Source organism: Siphateles boraxobius, unplaced genomic scaffold (assembly GCF_051911475.1).
Source record: "Siphateles boraxobius isolate OS27281-9 unplaced genomic scaffold, OSU_SipBor_1 56, whole genome shotgun sequence".
Classification (NCBI taxonomy): Eukaryota; Metazoa; Chordata; class Actinopteri; order Cypriniformes; family Leuciscidae; genus Siphateles; species Siphateles boraxobius.
Window position 1 is genome coordinate 1997948 of NW_027509182.1, and position 15814 is coordinate 2013761.

The 15814-nt window shown below is 42.0% G+C and overlaps 2 protein-coding genes across 2 annotated transcripts in view; one reads left to right on the forward strand and one right to left on the reverse strand.

Moving 5' to 3' along the window:
- Positions 1 to 9300: 9300 nt before the first annotated feature.
- The window catches only part of ssna1 (Sjogren syndrome nuclear autoantigen 1), a 37746-nt gene continuing 31232 nt past the window's right edge, over positions 9301 to 15814 (forward strand). Inside the window, exon 1 of the mRNA XM_077206374.1 lies at positions 9301 to 9304. The gene's annotated coding sequence lies outside the window, so the exon portion shown is untranslated. The remainder of the gene's footprint in view (positions 9305 to 15814) is intronic.
- The window catches only part of anapc2 (anaphase promoting complex subunit 2), a 32277-nt gene continuing 26856 nt past the window's right edge, over positions 10394 to 15814 (reverse strand). The window contains exons 13-14 of the mRNA XM_077206341.1: positions 11483 to 11724; positions 10394 to 10703 (exon numbers count right to left, since the gene is read on the reverse strand). Of these exons, the coding sequence (XP_077062456.1) occupies positions 10491 to 10703; positions 11483 to 11724 (455 nt within the window). The 3' untranslated portion in view covers positions 10394 to 10490. The remainder of the gene's footprint in view (positions 10704 to 11482; positions 11725 to 15814) is intronic.

Genomic DNA, 15814 nt, shown 5'->3' on the forward strand with positions numbered 1-15814 from the left:
CACAGAAAAAAATGGGTGATTAATCTAGTTATTTTTTAACACAAAACATAAACGGTGAACATTTTTTACTTAAAATTAAAATTATTCTCTTAAGTCTTGGCGATCGGCCCCTATTAAACATTAAAGTAAGAAAACATTTTTTTTCTTATACATAGTTTAGCCTATTATTCTTTTTGGTATAATTTATCATTATAATCAACTTAATTATTTCCTTGATTTTATATCACCATAGTGTCAGGGCTTGGTGCGGACAGAAGAAGGACAAAAGCTCAGGGTTCCAATTTACACGATTTACTTAAATAATATTTAATATATAATATTAATAATTTACATTGTGCATTTACATTTCATTCTAAATTCCCCAACTTAGTAGCCTACTAATTTAAAAGCCAATAACATGTTGTTATTGGTAATAGCATAAAATATCAATTGTTATTTTATTAAATTATTTTATTAAATATTTTATTAAATCCATCCCCTTTTTTGAATCAAATATTTCCCATGTTAACCATTTTAAAATAAAATGCTTAAAATTGAATCGAGGCGAGTTGAACAATTATTTGGGAAAAGTAAATTTGATTATCACAATTCATTCATGCAGAAAATTTAAATTTGTTCATGTTTTTATTTCTATTAGTGTTGCCCCATGCTATGTGTGTATACAGTATGTATATCCGTATTACCATCGTATTACCCCGCTATTGTCACAGTCATCGTCTGCACTACACTTCCCAGCATCCCTCTTGTCTTCACACCTGCACTCACTCCCTCATTTACCCGCACCTGCATGTCATCATCATCATCCTTGTCACCTGTGCTCACCTCATCATTGTTCATTTGTGTCTGTATTTAGTTCCCTTCTGTTCAGTTAGTCTTTGTCGGTTCTACGTTGTATTTAGGTGTGTGTATCTTCTGTCCGTCTGCCTGTTTGCACCCTTGTGAAATATATTATTAGTAAAAGTTGTTATTTTGGAATTCTGGACTCCTCATCTTCCTCTATCTTCAGCACACCCATGACAGAAGAACCGACCAATAAATTACTAAGTATTAGAGTTTCCCTCTTCCATTTAAACCCAGCCAATCGATTGACTCACTGTTTCCAGGATGGCCGCCAGATCGAAGAATATGTGGAAAAATTCCTAGAAATTTCTCACCTCGTGGACTAGGCAGACGATGTCCTGAAAAACGTATTCTGGTATGGACTGGACGATTTTTTGTACCAGCAAGCTCCAGCGGCGACTATGACATTGCCACTCAACCACCATCTCCAGCCATCTCCTTCACCGTGCCTCCGGTCTTCATCCCTGGTCCGGGGTCTCGTCCTGCCGAGACCGCCCTGCAAGAGTCTTTTCCCGCCGAGCCTGAGCTTCACGTCAGCCCTGCCGGGCCTGAGCTTCACGTCAGCCCTGTCGGGCCTGAGCTTCACGTCAGCCCATTCGAGCCTGAGCTTCACGTCAGCCCTGCCGTGCCTGCGCTCAACGTCAGTCCTGCCGACCCTGGGCTTCACGTCAGTCCTGCCGAGCCAGAGACTGTTCACTTCATGGCCGCCAAGCCAGAGACTGTTCACATCAGTCCTGCCGAGCCAGAGACTGTTCACGTCATACCCACCGAGCCAGAGACTGTTCACGTTATGCCTGCCGAGCCAGAGACTGTTAAGGTCATGCTTCCCAGAGCCTGCCCCAGGCCACCACACCCATGACAGCTATACCCAGAATGTGGGTTCTAACTTCAAGGAACGTTTGTTACAATAAACTAACGTTAAGAAGTTTAATAGCCTATAACAACCTAACAAGAATCATTTTGTAGGATAAATATAGGAATTTGATTTCAAATTTTGAGGCACACAGTACAAAAGTACTGTACATGTTGAAGCAAAATGTGTTACTGTCACAAGTGGTGCAAAAACGGGGTATACAGTGTATGCAGTGTATACAGTGCATAGGGGCGCCGGACAGGAGGGGGGTGCCATTGTGGCAAAATAATTCTTTGAAAATCTCCTTTAAAAAAACTTTATAAAAAAATGTTTGTTAAAAAGGATTCCCCCCCCCCCCCCCCCTTTTTTTTAGTATTTTAAATTGTTTTTTTATATCAATATCAACCTTTCAACTTCCGACTACTTTAAGTCTGTCCCATGACCAAAAATTTAAAGACGTGGGAAGCGTTCTGGGGCGCAGGAAAAGGTAAAATGATGAGCTTAAAGCTACTGTATGTGATTTTTTCGCTGCTAGGGGTCGCTAACCTCTTACAATAACAATGACATTGGTTGATGACGCATAATTCCAGCGGAATTATGGAACTTGTCGTCAAGCTGATGGATCTAATAATGTTTATGGATGAGTGAATACAATGATGTTTTTAACATGACTGTGATATGTAGCAGAGCACTACACTGATATAAAGGATTTAAAGGAATAAAGACATTTCATTCAACCCAACTACCAGCAAGTGCTGTATTAATACTCACACAGGTCAGTTTATTAGAGGAATGAAACTTGTGAGGTTACGCAGCGCTGTTTCACTTGGTCTATCACACTAAACTGCATTTGTATGTATTGAAAGTTATAATGTTATTTCTATGTGTTAGTTTACATTTATCTGACGCTTTTATCCAAAGCGACTTACAAATGCTATATATGTCAGAGGTCGCACGCCTCTAGAGCAACTAGGGGTTAAGTGTCTTGCTCAGGGACACATTATTGTCTCACAGTGGATTCGAACCCGGGTCTCTCACACCAAAGGCATGTGTCTTATCCACCACATAACAGAAACTACACACTCACGCCACGCAGCCAGTGTGTCATGGGCCTTACCCCTAAAATCCACTGGATCCGTCTACGGCGCGGAACGTCAGCGTCGCGGATGCCGGAGTTAATCGCAGCCATTATAGTCAATTCTCTTAAGTCCACGTCTCAGAAGCGTCCCAGAAGCGTCTCTCCGCTCCGCTCCGCAGAGAATAGGTAGCAGGTCTATTTTCCCCGCTTGCCGCGTCAACTGTCCGCTCCTGAGCCAAAAGAGGACAAATGAACAACAAATGAACAACAAATAAACAACGCTCTGATTCTGAGGAAAAATGAAGAGGTCATTCGCGTCTGAGACGCTTCGAGTGGACTTTGACGCCGAGCTAGGGACGCATCAAAAACGTGGCACTGATGTTCTGCGCCGTAGACGGATCCAGTGGATTTTAGGGGTTACGCCGGTTTCACACTGCACGCGTAGCAGAGCGTAAGCAGCGCATATTTTTTTCGGCGCCCATGTTAACAGATTAGAGCATTCACACCGCACGCAGAGGCGGCGCGGCAGCGCGTAACAGGAGCAGAGCAGGAGCAGCAGTGCCGCGATAGTTTCGGCGCCCAATCTATTTTTGCCGCGCCGCTTACGCTGAATTAAAGTGACAATGCATTGATCATGGCAAAAATACACAGCAGCTTTACCCAAAAATCGCATTGATGATATCTATTGTCTCATAAACAGTCAATCAAATGTCCTTCATCAATTTAAAAAAGAAAACAAATGTCCAAAAACAAACTTGTTGTTGCCCAAACTACAAAAACAAAGATGAACCAAACGTTATATAATATATTAATTAATAAAATAAGCTTCTTGACAAGTCATTTCTCTTAAATGTCTTTGAAAACGAAATAAAGCAATGCCAACTTACTCAGTACTCTGTCTATACACACGCCGCGGTTCAGCCGCGCGCGTCAAACGCTGCCAGTGTGAAAGCAAAGCGCACGTGTCCTGCTTCCGCTCACCGTACGCACTGCTCCTGCGCTGCTTAAGCCTAGTTCACACTACATGATTTTAAGCCCGATTTAAGCCCGATTTGCAAATCTTGAGCTCGCCGACAGGTCAGGGTGTTATCGCGTGCAAATCGCGGGGGATGAACGCTCGCCAATCTGTTAGTATGAAAGAGCCAACAACGCATCAAAGACGCTCGCAGACGCCTCGCAGACGCTTCGCCGAGCCTAGAAAAATATGTAGCATGCTAGATATCCAGAGCTGTCGCACGACTCAACCTCACTGATGTCATGAGCAACAGCCAATCAGAGCAAGGCATCGGTTGAGGTCACCGGGTAAATACGCGGGTAAATACACGATTTTTGCCATCAGCCAAACATAAACATGCAGCTACATCTCCGATATAAACATGCTGTACTCACCTCCAACTCTCTCTGTAGCACAGACAATCCCTGCTGTTCGCGTATGCGGATCCACTCGCCCATACTCTCTTATTTTTTATTTTTTTGCGTTTTTTTCTCAGAGCAAATCATCGCGCAAACAGTTTGCAGCACTAGTTTCTGTCTGACGTCCATATTCGCAGCCGTGTTTGTGTTCTTCTTCGGCGCGCGTGCGGTTTCGCCTCATTTCCGGTTCGTTTTATCGCGTGATTTTTCGTGACAAAACTTGTTTTGTAGACAAGATAGAATCGTTGGGTGACAGAGTTGTTGTCAACTCGTGTAGTGCGTTACCTCCTGTTGCGGATCTATCACATTGTATCGTGTGGTGTGAACAGCTCAACAACTTGAACACTCCTGATTTCACAGAGAGCAAGTCATGTAGTGTGAACCCCACAGTTCAGCCCGACGTTTTAAAATCATGTAGTGTGAACTAGGCATTACGCTCTGCTAACGCTTGCAGTCTGAAACCGGCATTAGGCCTATTCCCAGCAAACAAATTTAGGTTCTGGGAACGTTAGTTTTTGGTTCCCAGAACGTTCCTAGAACTTTCCCTCAACGTTAGGGGAACGTTCCCGGAACGTTTTCCTTACGTTATAAAAATGGAACCTAAAAATAACCTACATGGAACGTTCCTATAACGTTCTTGTTTGGTTCCCAAAAAAATAACCTCATGGGACCATTCGGGAACGTTGGGGTAACGTTCTGTGTTTGCTGGGTTTCTGGTAACAAGGTCGCGCTGGCTGTCTCTTTGTGAGAGAGACTTTCTTTCGTGGAGAAATCGAAACAAATGAGCGCAACAGCACACAATAATCTCACAGAAAAAACATACTGAGGTAAAAATTCAAAATGTTGAGTGTAAAAAACAGTTGTTTAAGTTACTTACATTTGAGACACAGTATTGACTGTTTTAGTTACAGCGGATAATAGTTCCAAAGGAAAACAACAATAAGCGCCTTGTTTTGTTGCTGAATGATTATGAATTAGTTTTGAATGAATCGTTTGAACAAATTACTTACTTATTAAGACGGCCACTTGGCGCCACCTACTGGGAGTTAGTTTCATGTTTAAAAGTATTAAATTTTTTCTTGTACATTTAAACATTTATTTAAAACAATAATCTCATAACATTAGGCTTTTTATTGCTGTTGTAATTTTGCAGTCTATAAGCTAAATTATTTTAGATTATAGATTTGATTGGTAACAGATCCGTTTTATTATTATAACTGAATTTATTGATCAAATGTAAGAATTTGACATGAAAGATGATGTATACATTTAATAAGGTAAAAAAAAAAATTTACAACACTGGCGCCAACACTGATCTTGCATTCCCCTCAGCAAATATGCAGTTGCGCCTCTGCTGTTACAGTATAACATTAGCCTGCCTGTCGTCCCTATTATTCTATATACTTTGTATATTGTCACTCAGATTTATACTCTGCATTTTATATATCATCAAATAATATTCATTACTTATGTATGTGACGAATGCTATGCATGATCAATTATGAAAAATTTAATTCCTTATAGTGGTTGAAAGCATACATTTGCTGGTCTGATTTAGAAAGAGAAAGAGCTTTATTGCCAAGTGTGCTTGCACACACAAGGAATTTGTTTTGGTACTGAGGCTTCCAGTGGACATATACAAATAGATATACAACAAGAAACTTAATACTACAAATTATACGAATAAAAAATAAAAATAAATATATATGAGGATAAAAGTATCACAGCTGGGTTTAGTCAGAATAGACATTTTCAGATTTACAGATTATGAACATATTTATAGTGTTTTGAATATTATAAATAAATAAATCTACATATAAGTATCACCTGAGTTGTAGGGTATTGCACTAAACAGTGGGAGTATTGCATTTAAGGCATATGCCTTGGGAGGAGTGTTAACTGTTCAGGAGGGAAATGGCCTGGTGGGAAGAAACTGTTCCTGTGCCGAGATATTCTTGTGGCCAGTGATCTGAGTCGCCGTCTTGACAGTAACAGTTCAAACAGGAGGTGTCCAGGGTGAATGGAGTCTGTGATGAATTTACCTGCTCTCTTCCTCGTTCTGGAAGAGTACAGGTCCTGGAGGTTTGGTAGGGGGGCACCAATAATCCTCTCCGCAGTCCGGACTGTCCGTTGTAGTCTCCTGATGTCTGATTTGGTAGCTGAACCAAACAAGACAGTGATGGAAGTGCATAAGACAGACTCAATGACGGCTGAATAGAACTGAATCAGCAGCTCCTGTGGCAAGTTGAACTTCCTCAGCTGGCGAAGGAAGTACAGTCTCTGCTGGGCTTTTTTCACAATGGAGTCAATGTGATTGTCCCACTTCAGGTCCTGAGAGATGTAAGTGCCCAGGAACCTGAATGACTCCACTGCTTCCACAGTGCCGTTCATGATGGTGAGTCGGGGGAGTGCTGGGCTGTTCCTCCTGAAGTCCACGATCATCTCCACTGTTTTGAGCGTGTTCAGCTCAAGGTTGTTATAATTGCACCAGACAGCCAGCTGTTCAACCACCAGTCTGTAAGCAGACTAGTCACCGTTTCGGATGAGACCGATGACAGTGGTGTCGTCGGCAAATTTCAGGAGCTTGATAGTGGGGTCTTTAGAAGGGCAGTCATTAGTGTACAGGGAGAAGAGCAGTGGGGAGAGAACGCACCCTTGGGGGGCACCAGTGCTGGTGGTGAGAGTCCTGGATTTGAGTTTCCCCAGTCTCACTCGCTGCTGCCGGTCCGTCAGGAAGCTGGTGATCCACTGACAGATCGAGGATGGTATGGAGAGCTGGGTCAGTTTGGCTGTGAAAAGACCAGGCATGATGGTATTGAAGGCCGAACAGAAGTCCACAAAGAGGATCCTTGCATAAGTCCCTGGTCTGTCGAGATGTTGCAGGATATAATGCAGTCCCATGTTGACTGCATCATCCAAAGACCTGTTTGCTCTGTAAGCAAACTGAAAGGGATCCAGCAGGGGTCCAGTGATGTCCTTCAGGTGGGCCAACACCAGTCTTTCAAACAACTTCATGTAGTCTGTAGTCATTAAGTTCAGTGATTTGGGTTTTTTTGGGGACAGGAATGATAGTGGAGCGTTTGAAGCAGCAGGGAACTTCACACTGCTCCAATGATCTATTGAAGATCTGCGTGAAGAGCGGGGCCAGTTGGTCAGCGCAGGCTTTTAAACAAGCAGATGAGATGCCGTCTGGGCCTGAAGCTTTCCTAGTCTTCTGTTTTTTGAAGACTCTGTTCACGTCCTCCAAACAGACCTTAAGCTCAGGTTGGATGGCAGGAGGGGGGAGTAATGGGAGTGCAGGAGGTGATGGTGAATGTGTGAAGTGCAGGTCAGACCCGGTGTGTGGTGTGAATGAGGGCTTTTCAAACCTGCAATAAAATTAGTTTAAATCATCAGCCAGGTGTTGATTGTCCACAGATCGGGGGATGGTGACTTGTAGTTGGTGATGTTCCTCAGGCCATTCCAGACTGATGATGGGTCGTTGGATGAAAACTGGTTTTTTAGTTTTTCAGAGTAGCTTCTTTTAGCAACTCTGATCTCCTTTGTCAGTCTGTTTCTGGCCTGGTTATACAAGATTGTATCTCTACTTCTGTAGGCATCCTCTTTTGCATGACGAAGGTGTTTGAGTTTCCCAGTAAACCATGGTTTATCATTAGTAAATGATAAGAATGTCCTGGTAGGAATGCATGTATCCTCACAGAAACTTATATATGATGTTACAGTATCTGTGAGTTTTACAGTTTAGATTCAAGAAAGCATAATACATAATAAGTATGTTTTAGTGATTCAGTTTTTTTCTTTCATCACATGGTGGCAGAGAGAAATCTGATTATTTTATGAAACAGTGAGAGTAACAATTTGCAACAAAACCAGATAAAATCCGTTGAACAGTGAACACTAGAACTGCAATTTTATAAATTGCCATTAGAGGTCAGACAAGTCCATTTGTAACTACAGAAGAAGGACAACTTTTTTTATTTAGTTAAATTACAGACAAGTACAATGCAAAAAGTACAAGACAAATACAACGCATTGAGGTACAGTTCAGAGTATGTAAAAAAGAATAACAACAACAACAACTAAAATGTAAAAAATAAATAAAACAAGGTGCTATATAATATTAGGGCAGTTACATGCATTTGAAAAGCTTTAAAAAATATATTGTTTTTATAAGCTTTTTGTTTTGTGGCCTCATGTTTGAAAGAGTTTCAAAGTTTATTGTGAGATCAATATTATAAAAGGAAATATATGAGGGTTTCTTTTGAGTTATTTTTATTTTTATGAATATAAAACTTCGTTTTCAAAACCCTTATTTTTCTGAAAAACTAAATTATATTATTAATCTTTTAATTATTTTGGCAAAGAAAAATGTCATGAGGTTCTAAATTAAGAGTTCTATTTAGGAGGACAAATGCCACCAAAAAAAGCTCAAAAATAATAAACCACTCTGAAAAAAGATCACTATTCCAAAGTCAATTTTCATGGAGGGATTAGACACTTCACAGCATTTTCATGTGTTTTAAAGAATTTAAACAGCACCTATGTGATCCAGAATCAACAAAAACTTGACTGTGTTCCACAGAGCTGGAAACTACAGTGGTTGCCATGAATCCACTTTCATCCAAGGCCAACCCAGAATTATAACCTAGTTTCAAGAGCTTGGACACTGAGAAATGGAAAAATCAGTTTGATCTGATGATTCAACTCTCATCCTATTTCATACTGTATGTATGTTCTGGGAAAATAAGAATAGGCCTTCAGTTGACCATCTACTATGCTGCCCCTACAGCATTTAAACCTTTAGGGGAACTTTTGGAGCACAGGGTGCAGAACAGATGTCCACCTTTCTTTCCTCAAGGAAATCGTCCTGGTTGCACTCTGAACATCAAGTAGTGAAACAATCCAACACCAAATGTTCATGCCACTCAAATGCTGCTGTCATTAAAGGTGCTGTAAGCGGTCACACGTTTTTTAGGCCAAAACATTTTGTCACATACAGCAAACATCTCCTCACTATCCGTTTGCAGCCTGTCCCCAGAACACACTGTAAAAAAAAACGCGGTCTCTGCAGACACCCCAGGCTTCAGAAACGGCAACAAAATCAAACTGGGCTAACCTGCAACATGAAACATAACAAACTGTTCCAGCCAATAACCAACAAGAAGGATGTGGGGGCGGGGTTTGGGGGGTTAGTGCGCGGATGAGGAGGAGGGAGGGTCTAGCTAGCCTCCATTTTGTTTGACAATACTTTAAACGTCAACAAGAAGTGACGTCACCCGACATTGCTTAGAGCACCTTCAAGCCCGTAAGACTTTAGTTTGATGAAATCTGAGAGCTTTCTGTCCCTCCACTGGCAGCTACACAACTACAATTTTGACGCTTCAAAAAGTTCATAAAGAAATTGTAAAACTAATCCATATGAATTGAGAGGTTTAGTCCAAATTTTCTGAAGAGACTTGACTGCTTTATATGATGAACAGATTTAATTTAGTCTTTTAATCACATATAAACTTCGATCAGCGAACATGAACAGAAGTTCAACTAAACCTGCTTGATGCACGAGAACAAACCGATTGCAGAATCTCAAATGTGCTGTGTAACACACGAAAATTAACCTCATTGGTTCTCTCACATCAAATGAACATGCCTTAGCTTCCATTTACCGTGACTGATGTGTGATTTGATGAATTTTTAAATGTAAATAAAAGCCTAAATTCAATCTGTTCATATAAAGCGATCAAGTCTCTTCAGAAAATTTGGACTAAACCTCTCAATTCATAGGGATTCGTTTTACTATCTCTTTATGAACTTTTTGAAGCGTCAAAAGTGGTAGTTGTGTAGCTGCCAATTGAGGCACAGAAAGCACTCAGATTTTATCAAAAAGATCTTCATTTGTGTTCCGAAGATTAACAAAAGCCTTACACGTTTGGAACGACATGAGGGTAAGTAAATAATGACAGAATTTTCATTTTTGGGTGAACTATCCATTAAGCAAAAGAGGGACAAACCTAACATAAATGTTTATTTATACTATTTATACTATACTATTTAAACTAAAGTTTTCCCTAAAATTGTTAGGCTGATAATTTGTGTTCAAAAATGTGTAAATCAAAAATTGATTTTGTATTTGAATTTAAAACACAATCTCAAAGCATTTTCACTATTGCCCCAGACCCTACTATATTTTACAAACCAAAAAGATTGCAAAATGAGATTACACACATGTCATAATTTTATTATTTTGCACAATGAACAATTTGTGTCTTTGACATCATCGTTTTTCTGGTCTCCGCTACTGGTTTTTGACTATTGAGTGGTCTTAGGTAGTCTGTAGACACCAGTGGACACAATAAGCTGGTGCGCTCTGACTTTCTTCTGCAGGAAGGCCTGCAGCTCATTCACATCCATCTCAGTGACTCCAGGGCCGGCGGCCACGAACATTCGAAGCATGGAGTGGATCCTCTCCAAAGTCATGCTCTCCAGGTTAGTCAGCATGGCCTGAATGTAGGCCCAGAACAGCTGAGAAACAACAAGGGAAAATAGTTTATCATTACATGCAAGTAAGGCCCTGAGCAGTGGTACATTATTGCATTATGACGGTAACACTTTACAATAAGGTTTGTTAGTTAACATTAGTTAAAGCAACACCAAGGAACTTTTCCTCCGCGGTCGCCCTACAGGTTGGAAGCGGAATTGTCCATTACCGCTGTCGTAAATAATTTAGCCTACCGCAGCCTACTGTCGCACGTGCACGCTCGCCGTTTATCCAGCACCGGCTTTGGAATCAACAATGGCCACAGACAAGGCAGAGTATGATGCATGATTTTATGAACGACATCACAAACGAAGAAAAACTATGTAAGCCGTAAAGCAGTCGAATTTTGTAGTTCTTTTTGTGCTCCGGTTACTACCTGAAACCCGAAGTTACATAGTGCCAGTAAAAGCGAAATGGTCATTTAACCTATTGTAAGTCGATGTACCATCACAAGGGTCTTCGAAATATATTATGAAGGTTGAAAAACTACATAGTGTTACTTAAACATAAACTAATAATTAACTGCACGTATACAGCATTTATTAATCTTCTTTGTTAATGTTAATTTCAACATTTACTAATACTTTATTAAAATCTTGTTAACATTAGTTAATGCACTGTGAACTAACCATTTACAGCTGTATTTTTATTAACTAACGTTAACAAAGATTAACAAATACAGTAACACATGGATTGCTAATGGTTGATTCACCTTTTTGTAAAGTGTTACCGTCATGACAAGTGTTGGAAGTGTATAACTAACCTGTAGTTTCTCTTCTCTCTGTTCAGACTGTGTTGCGGTGTTGGAGTCTCCCTCCTCATCACTGTCTATGAGCATGACACTTCTGTCAGATCTCTCTCTGCAAGAGCTTGTCTCCTGGACAGTATACTGACCTCCGGCTTCCTCCCGCAGCACACCCTGCTGCTGCCACAGCGCCAACTTCCTGCGCACCATCTCTTGAGGTACGCCCAGGATGCCACTCAGTTCTTCCAAGGTCCATGTGCCTAATAAAGAAAAACAATCAAGATTATGTCACTTATTGGCGTACTAGGTAGTGCGTATGCTCAGCATTTCAGCACTTCTGGTTCCATCGTCCCGAAGTCGGTGGGAAGTTAAAGGGCTGAAATAAGACAACTTGAAGACCCTAGAGATGTTCCCTACTCAGCTCAATCCAGAGGGTTGTTATGGGGGACCGCACTGTGGTTGCAGCCGTTGTGTGTGCTGACGCGCAAATACACTGCAGCTATTAACACCAGACAGAAGGAGATTCAGATCACCATATGGAAAGAAGCGTAAATGGATGGAGAAGCATAGGTTACTGTAAAGCTAAGTCTTAGTTGGTGCTTATCTTGGCGAAAGCGGAGTACAAATCAGCATGAAGTTTTAACATCTACTCTCGTGTAATGGAAATCATGAAGATCTGGATACTTCCAGTTACTGCGGTGAATAGTGCTGCTGGCAACAAGGGAAAGACCTTGTGACAGCCTGGAGAGACAGCTGACAGGAGGAAAGAGACCCCAATGGGGCTGGTAAGGGTAAGTTACCCTTGTCGGCAGTATCCAGCTCTGTGTTTACAGGATGAGCTTCTGAAAAATGAAAGAGAAAAATACCCCTAGAGTCTGCGTGAGCAGGGGCGGAAGATGACTCAATGTTGGACAACATGTTTAATGACTTTGGAATGGAAACGGATATGAGTATGGAGAGTACTTCACAAAAGACTAGTTCAGGTTCTGCAGTTAGCAAAGTCATTGAACTCCAAGCTTGTGTCTGTGGCTGGAGCAAGGCGACAACGGTCAGGGGTTTGAAGATTCATCAAGGGAAAATGAAATGCTTGAGGGTGAAGGGACAAGGGCCTCGCATTGATCAGTACTTCTTACGAAGTCAGTCAAGTCAGTGGAATGAAATCCAGCGACAGGAAGCAAACCACAGTTCGCAGGATATCAGCACCCCTGTCATAGAGGAGAGATGGGTTTGCACAGTTAGAGATGAACACATTGATTCTTGTGAACCCGGTCAGACTAACCAGCATAAGAGAGAAAAGAACCTCAACGGGCATAGGCCTGGAATTAGATGGCCAAGAGCTTGTGAGAAAACTGCATGGGACACGGTAAACACAGATCTATGCTTTGCATTGGAAGGATTAACTGGTACAGTTGAAAAGAAGCTGGATTAATTTGGGGACATAATTTACGCATATGGAAGTGAGAAGTTTGGTGTGGAAAAAAGGAAGGAAAAAGTACAAACTACTCCTGGAATGTCTAGACGGTAGCAGAAAATTGAAGGGTTAGTTAGAGAAAGGAGACAGCTGAGGAAGCAATGAAAAAGAGCAGAACAATGTCAGAAGGAGGGACTCAATCTCTTACAAAGGGCAATAAAAGATAAGCTTGCAACATTACGCAGAGCTGAGCGCCTATGGAAACGCTACAAAAAGAAGGAGCGTGCGAGGGGTAATTTCTATAAAGATCCATTTAAATTCGTAAAAAAGTAGTTCTTCACCAGTGAGATGAATGGCACTTTAAAAGCATCTAGGGTTGAGCTAGAGAGATATTTGGAGGAAACGCATACAGATGCAAAAAGGAATGAGCCTATGTCAATTTCGTCAGACATCCCACCTATCAATCCACCAGAATACCAAATGGAGGTCTGTGCAGCTAAGTGGAAAGAGATAGAGCAGGCTGTGAGAAAGGCAAGGGCTTCATCATCACCAGGGCCTAATGGAGTTCCGTACGGAGTGTACAAGAGTGCTTCAGGAGTTCTAAGAATTCTGTGGAAATTGATAAAAGTGGGATGAGAAAAGCAGGTTGTACCTAGAGCATGGCGCCGAGCAGGTGGAGTCTTTATACCCAAAGAAAAAGATGCTACAAGCATCAGTCAGTTTCGTCCTATTTCACTATTAAACGTCGAAGGTAAGATTTTCTTCAGCATTATTGCTCAGAGATTGTCAACCTACCTATTAAAGAATGGCTTCGTTGACACTTCAGTTCAAAAAGCGGGCATTCCAGGGTTCTCAGGATGCTTAGAACACATCAATGTTATCTGGCAACGAATTCAATCAGCTAAAAAGGAGAGGAAGGAGCTCCATGTTTCATTCCTGGATTTGGCAAATGCATATGGTTCAGTGCCACATGAGCTTCTTTGGGCAGCATTTGATTTTTTCAGGGTACCGATGTCGATAACAAAAGTTAGTGAAAGCCTACTTTGGAGATTTGCAATTTAGTTTCTCAACTCCAGAATTTAGCACTACATGGCAATGCTTAGAGGTTGAAATAATGGCAGGATGCACCATTTCTCCACTGGCTTTTACCATGGCAATGGAAGTAATCATTAGGGCATCAAGATGGGTAGTAGGAGGCGAACGCTTGGCTCCTGGGATGCGACTACCACCAATCAGAGCATATATGGATGACATGACAACCATGACTACAACAGTAGTCTGCATTAATCGGTTATTGGGTAAGTTAACCGATAACATTGAATGGGCACTGATGGAATTTAAGCCCTCTAAATCAAGGAGCATCTCGATAATTAAAGGCAAGGTAGTACCGTATTTTCCGCACTATAAGGCGCACTTAAAAGCCTTTAATTTTCTCAAAAAACGACAGTGCGCCTTATAATCCGGAGCACCTTATATATGGATCAATTGGTTAATTGGATCAATTGGTTAATAGCGCTCTGCGTTATTAAATTCGCCTGCGAACTCGCGCTCGTGTCCATCTTATGCCCACTCTGTCACACGGCCAGTTCAACCTCGTATAAATCAGGTTATGCCCACTCACGAGCGCTCACTCTTACTAACAGACATACGAACAGACACACTGTCCCCGGCGCTGCTCGCGCGTCACAGAATGTTCACAAAGCATTCCCCGTTCACAGTAACCGGGTCGTCTCATTCAAAACAGCCAGCTGTTGCTGTCAGCGAGCCGTCGCACATGAATACTCATATGAGTCAGGCTGCGAATGTAAGTTACGTGCCCGCCCCAGCGCGCTCACGCTTACTAATAAACGCCTCGCCTCCGTCGCCGCGCACTCGCTACAAAACTCTCAGAAAACGTTCCCCATTCAAGCCAAGGTAACCGGGGCGTCATATATGAAACAGCTTGCCATGGCTGTCAGCGAGCCGCCGCACATGAATACTCATATGAGTCAGGCTGCGAATGTAAGTTACGTGTCCGCCCCAGCGCGCTCACGCTTACTAATAAACGCATCTTTATTAATATTACTTACTAATAGCACAATAAATAGCACATAGTGGATGCATAACTCAAACCCAGTCAAACGTTTGACTGCAGTATCTTATGCGCCTTATAATCCGGTGCGCCCTATATATAGTTAATGTTCTAAAATAGGTAATTCATTGAAGGTGCGCCTTATAATCCGGTGCGCCTTATAGTGCGGAAAATACAGTAGATAAAACATCCTTCATTAATGGTGAGGCAATACCAACAGTTTCTGAGAAGCCAGTGAAGAGTCTTGGGAGATGGTACGATGGGGATCTAAAGGAGACAGTTCGAGTGGGAGAAGTTAGACGACAAGCAGTGGAAGGGTTGAAGAGCATAAACAGCTGCGCTCTACCAGGCAAACTCAAACTCTGGTGCTTTCAGTTTGGTCTACTGCCGAGGTTGCTGTGGCCACTGACTGTGTACGAGGTTTCTTTGACAACAGTGGATAAGCTGGAAGCGTTAATAAGTTCATATATCAGGAAATGGTTGGGAGTTTCACGCTGTCTCAGCAGAATGGGACTTTATAGTAAAGGAATATTGCAGCTGCCAGTCTCTGCATTAACCGAGGAGTTTAAGTGCACCAAGGTCAGACTGGAAATGACCTTAGTAGAGTCACGCGACAAATGTGTAAGGAAGGCAGGACCTGTGTTAAAAACTGGTAGAAAATGGTCAGCAAAGAAATCTGTGGAAGAGGCAAAGGCGGCCCTTCAAATTGGTGATATCGTGGGACAGGTACAGCATGGAAGAGGGGGTTTTGGGCTCAGTTTAGCTCCTCCTAAATGGCACAAGGCAGCCCCAGTTCAAAGGAGGAAGCTGGTAGTCAACGAGGTGCGAAAGCAGGAGGAGAGGATGAGGTGTATAAAGGCCATTTCCC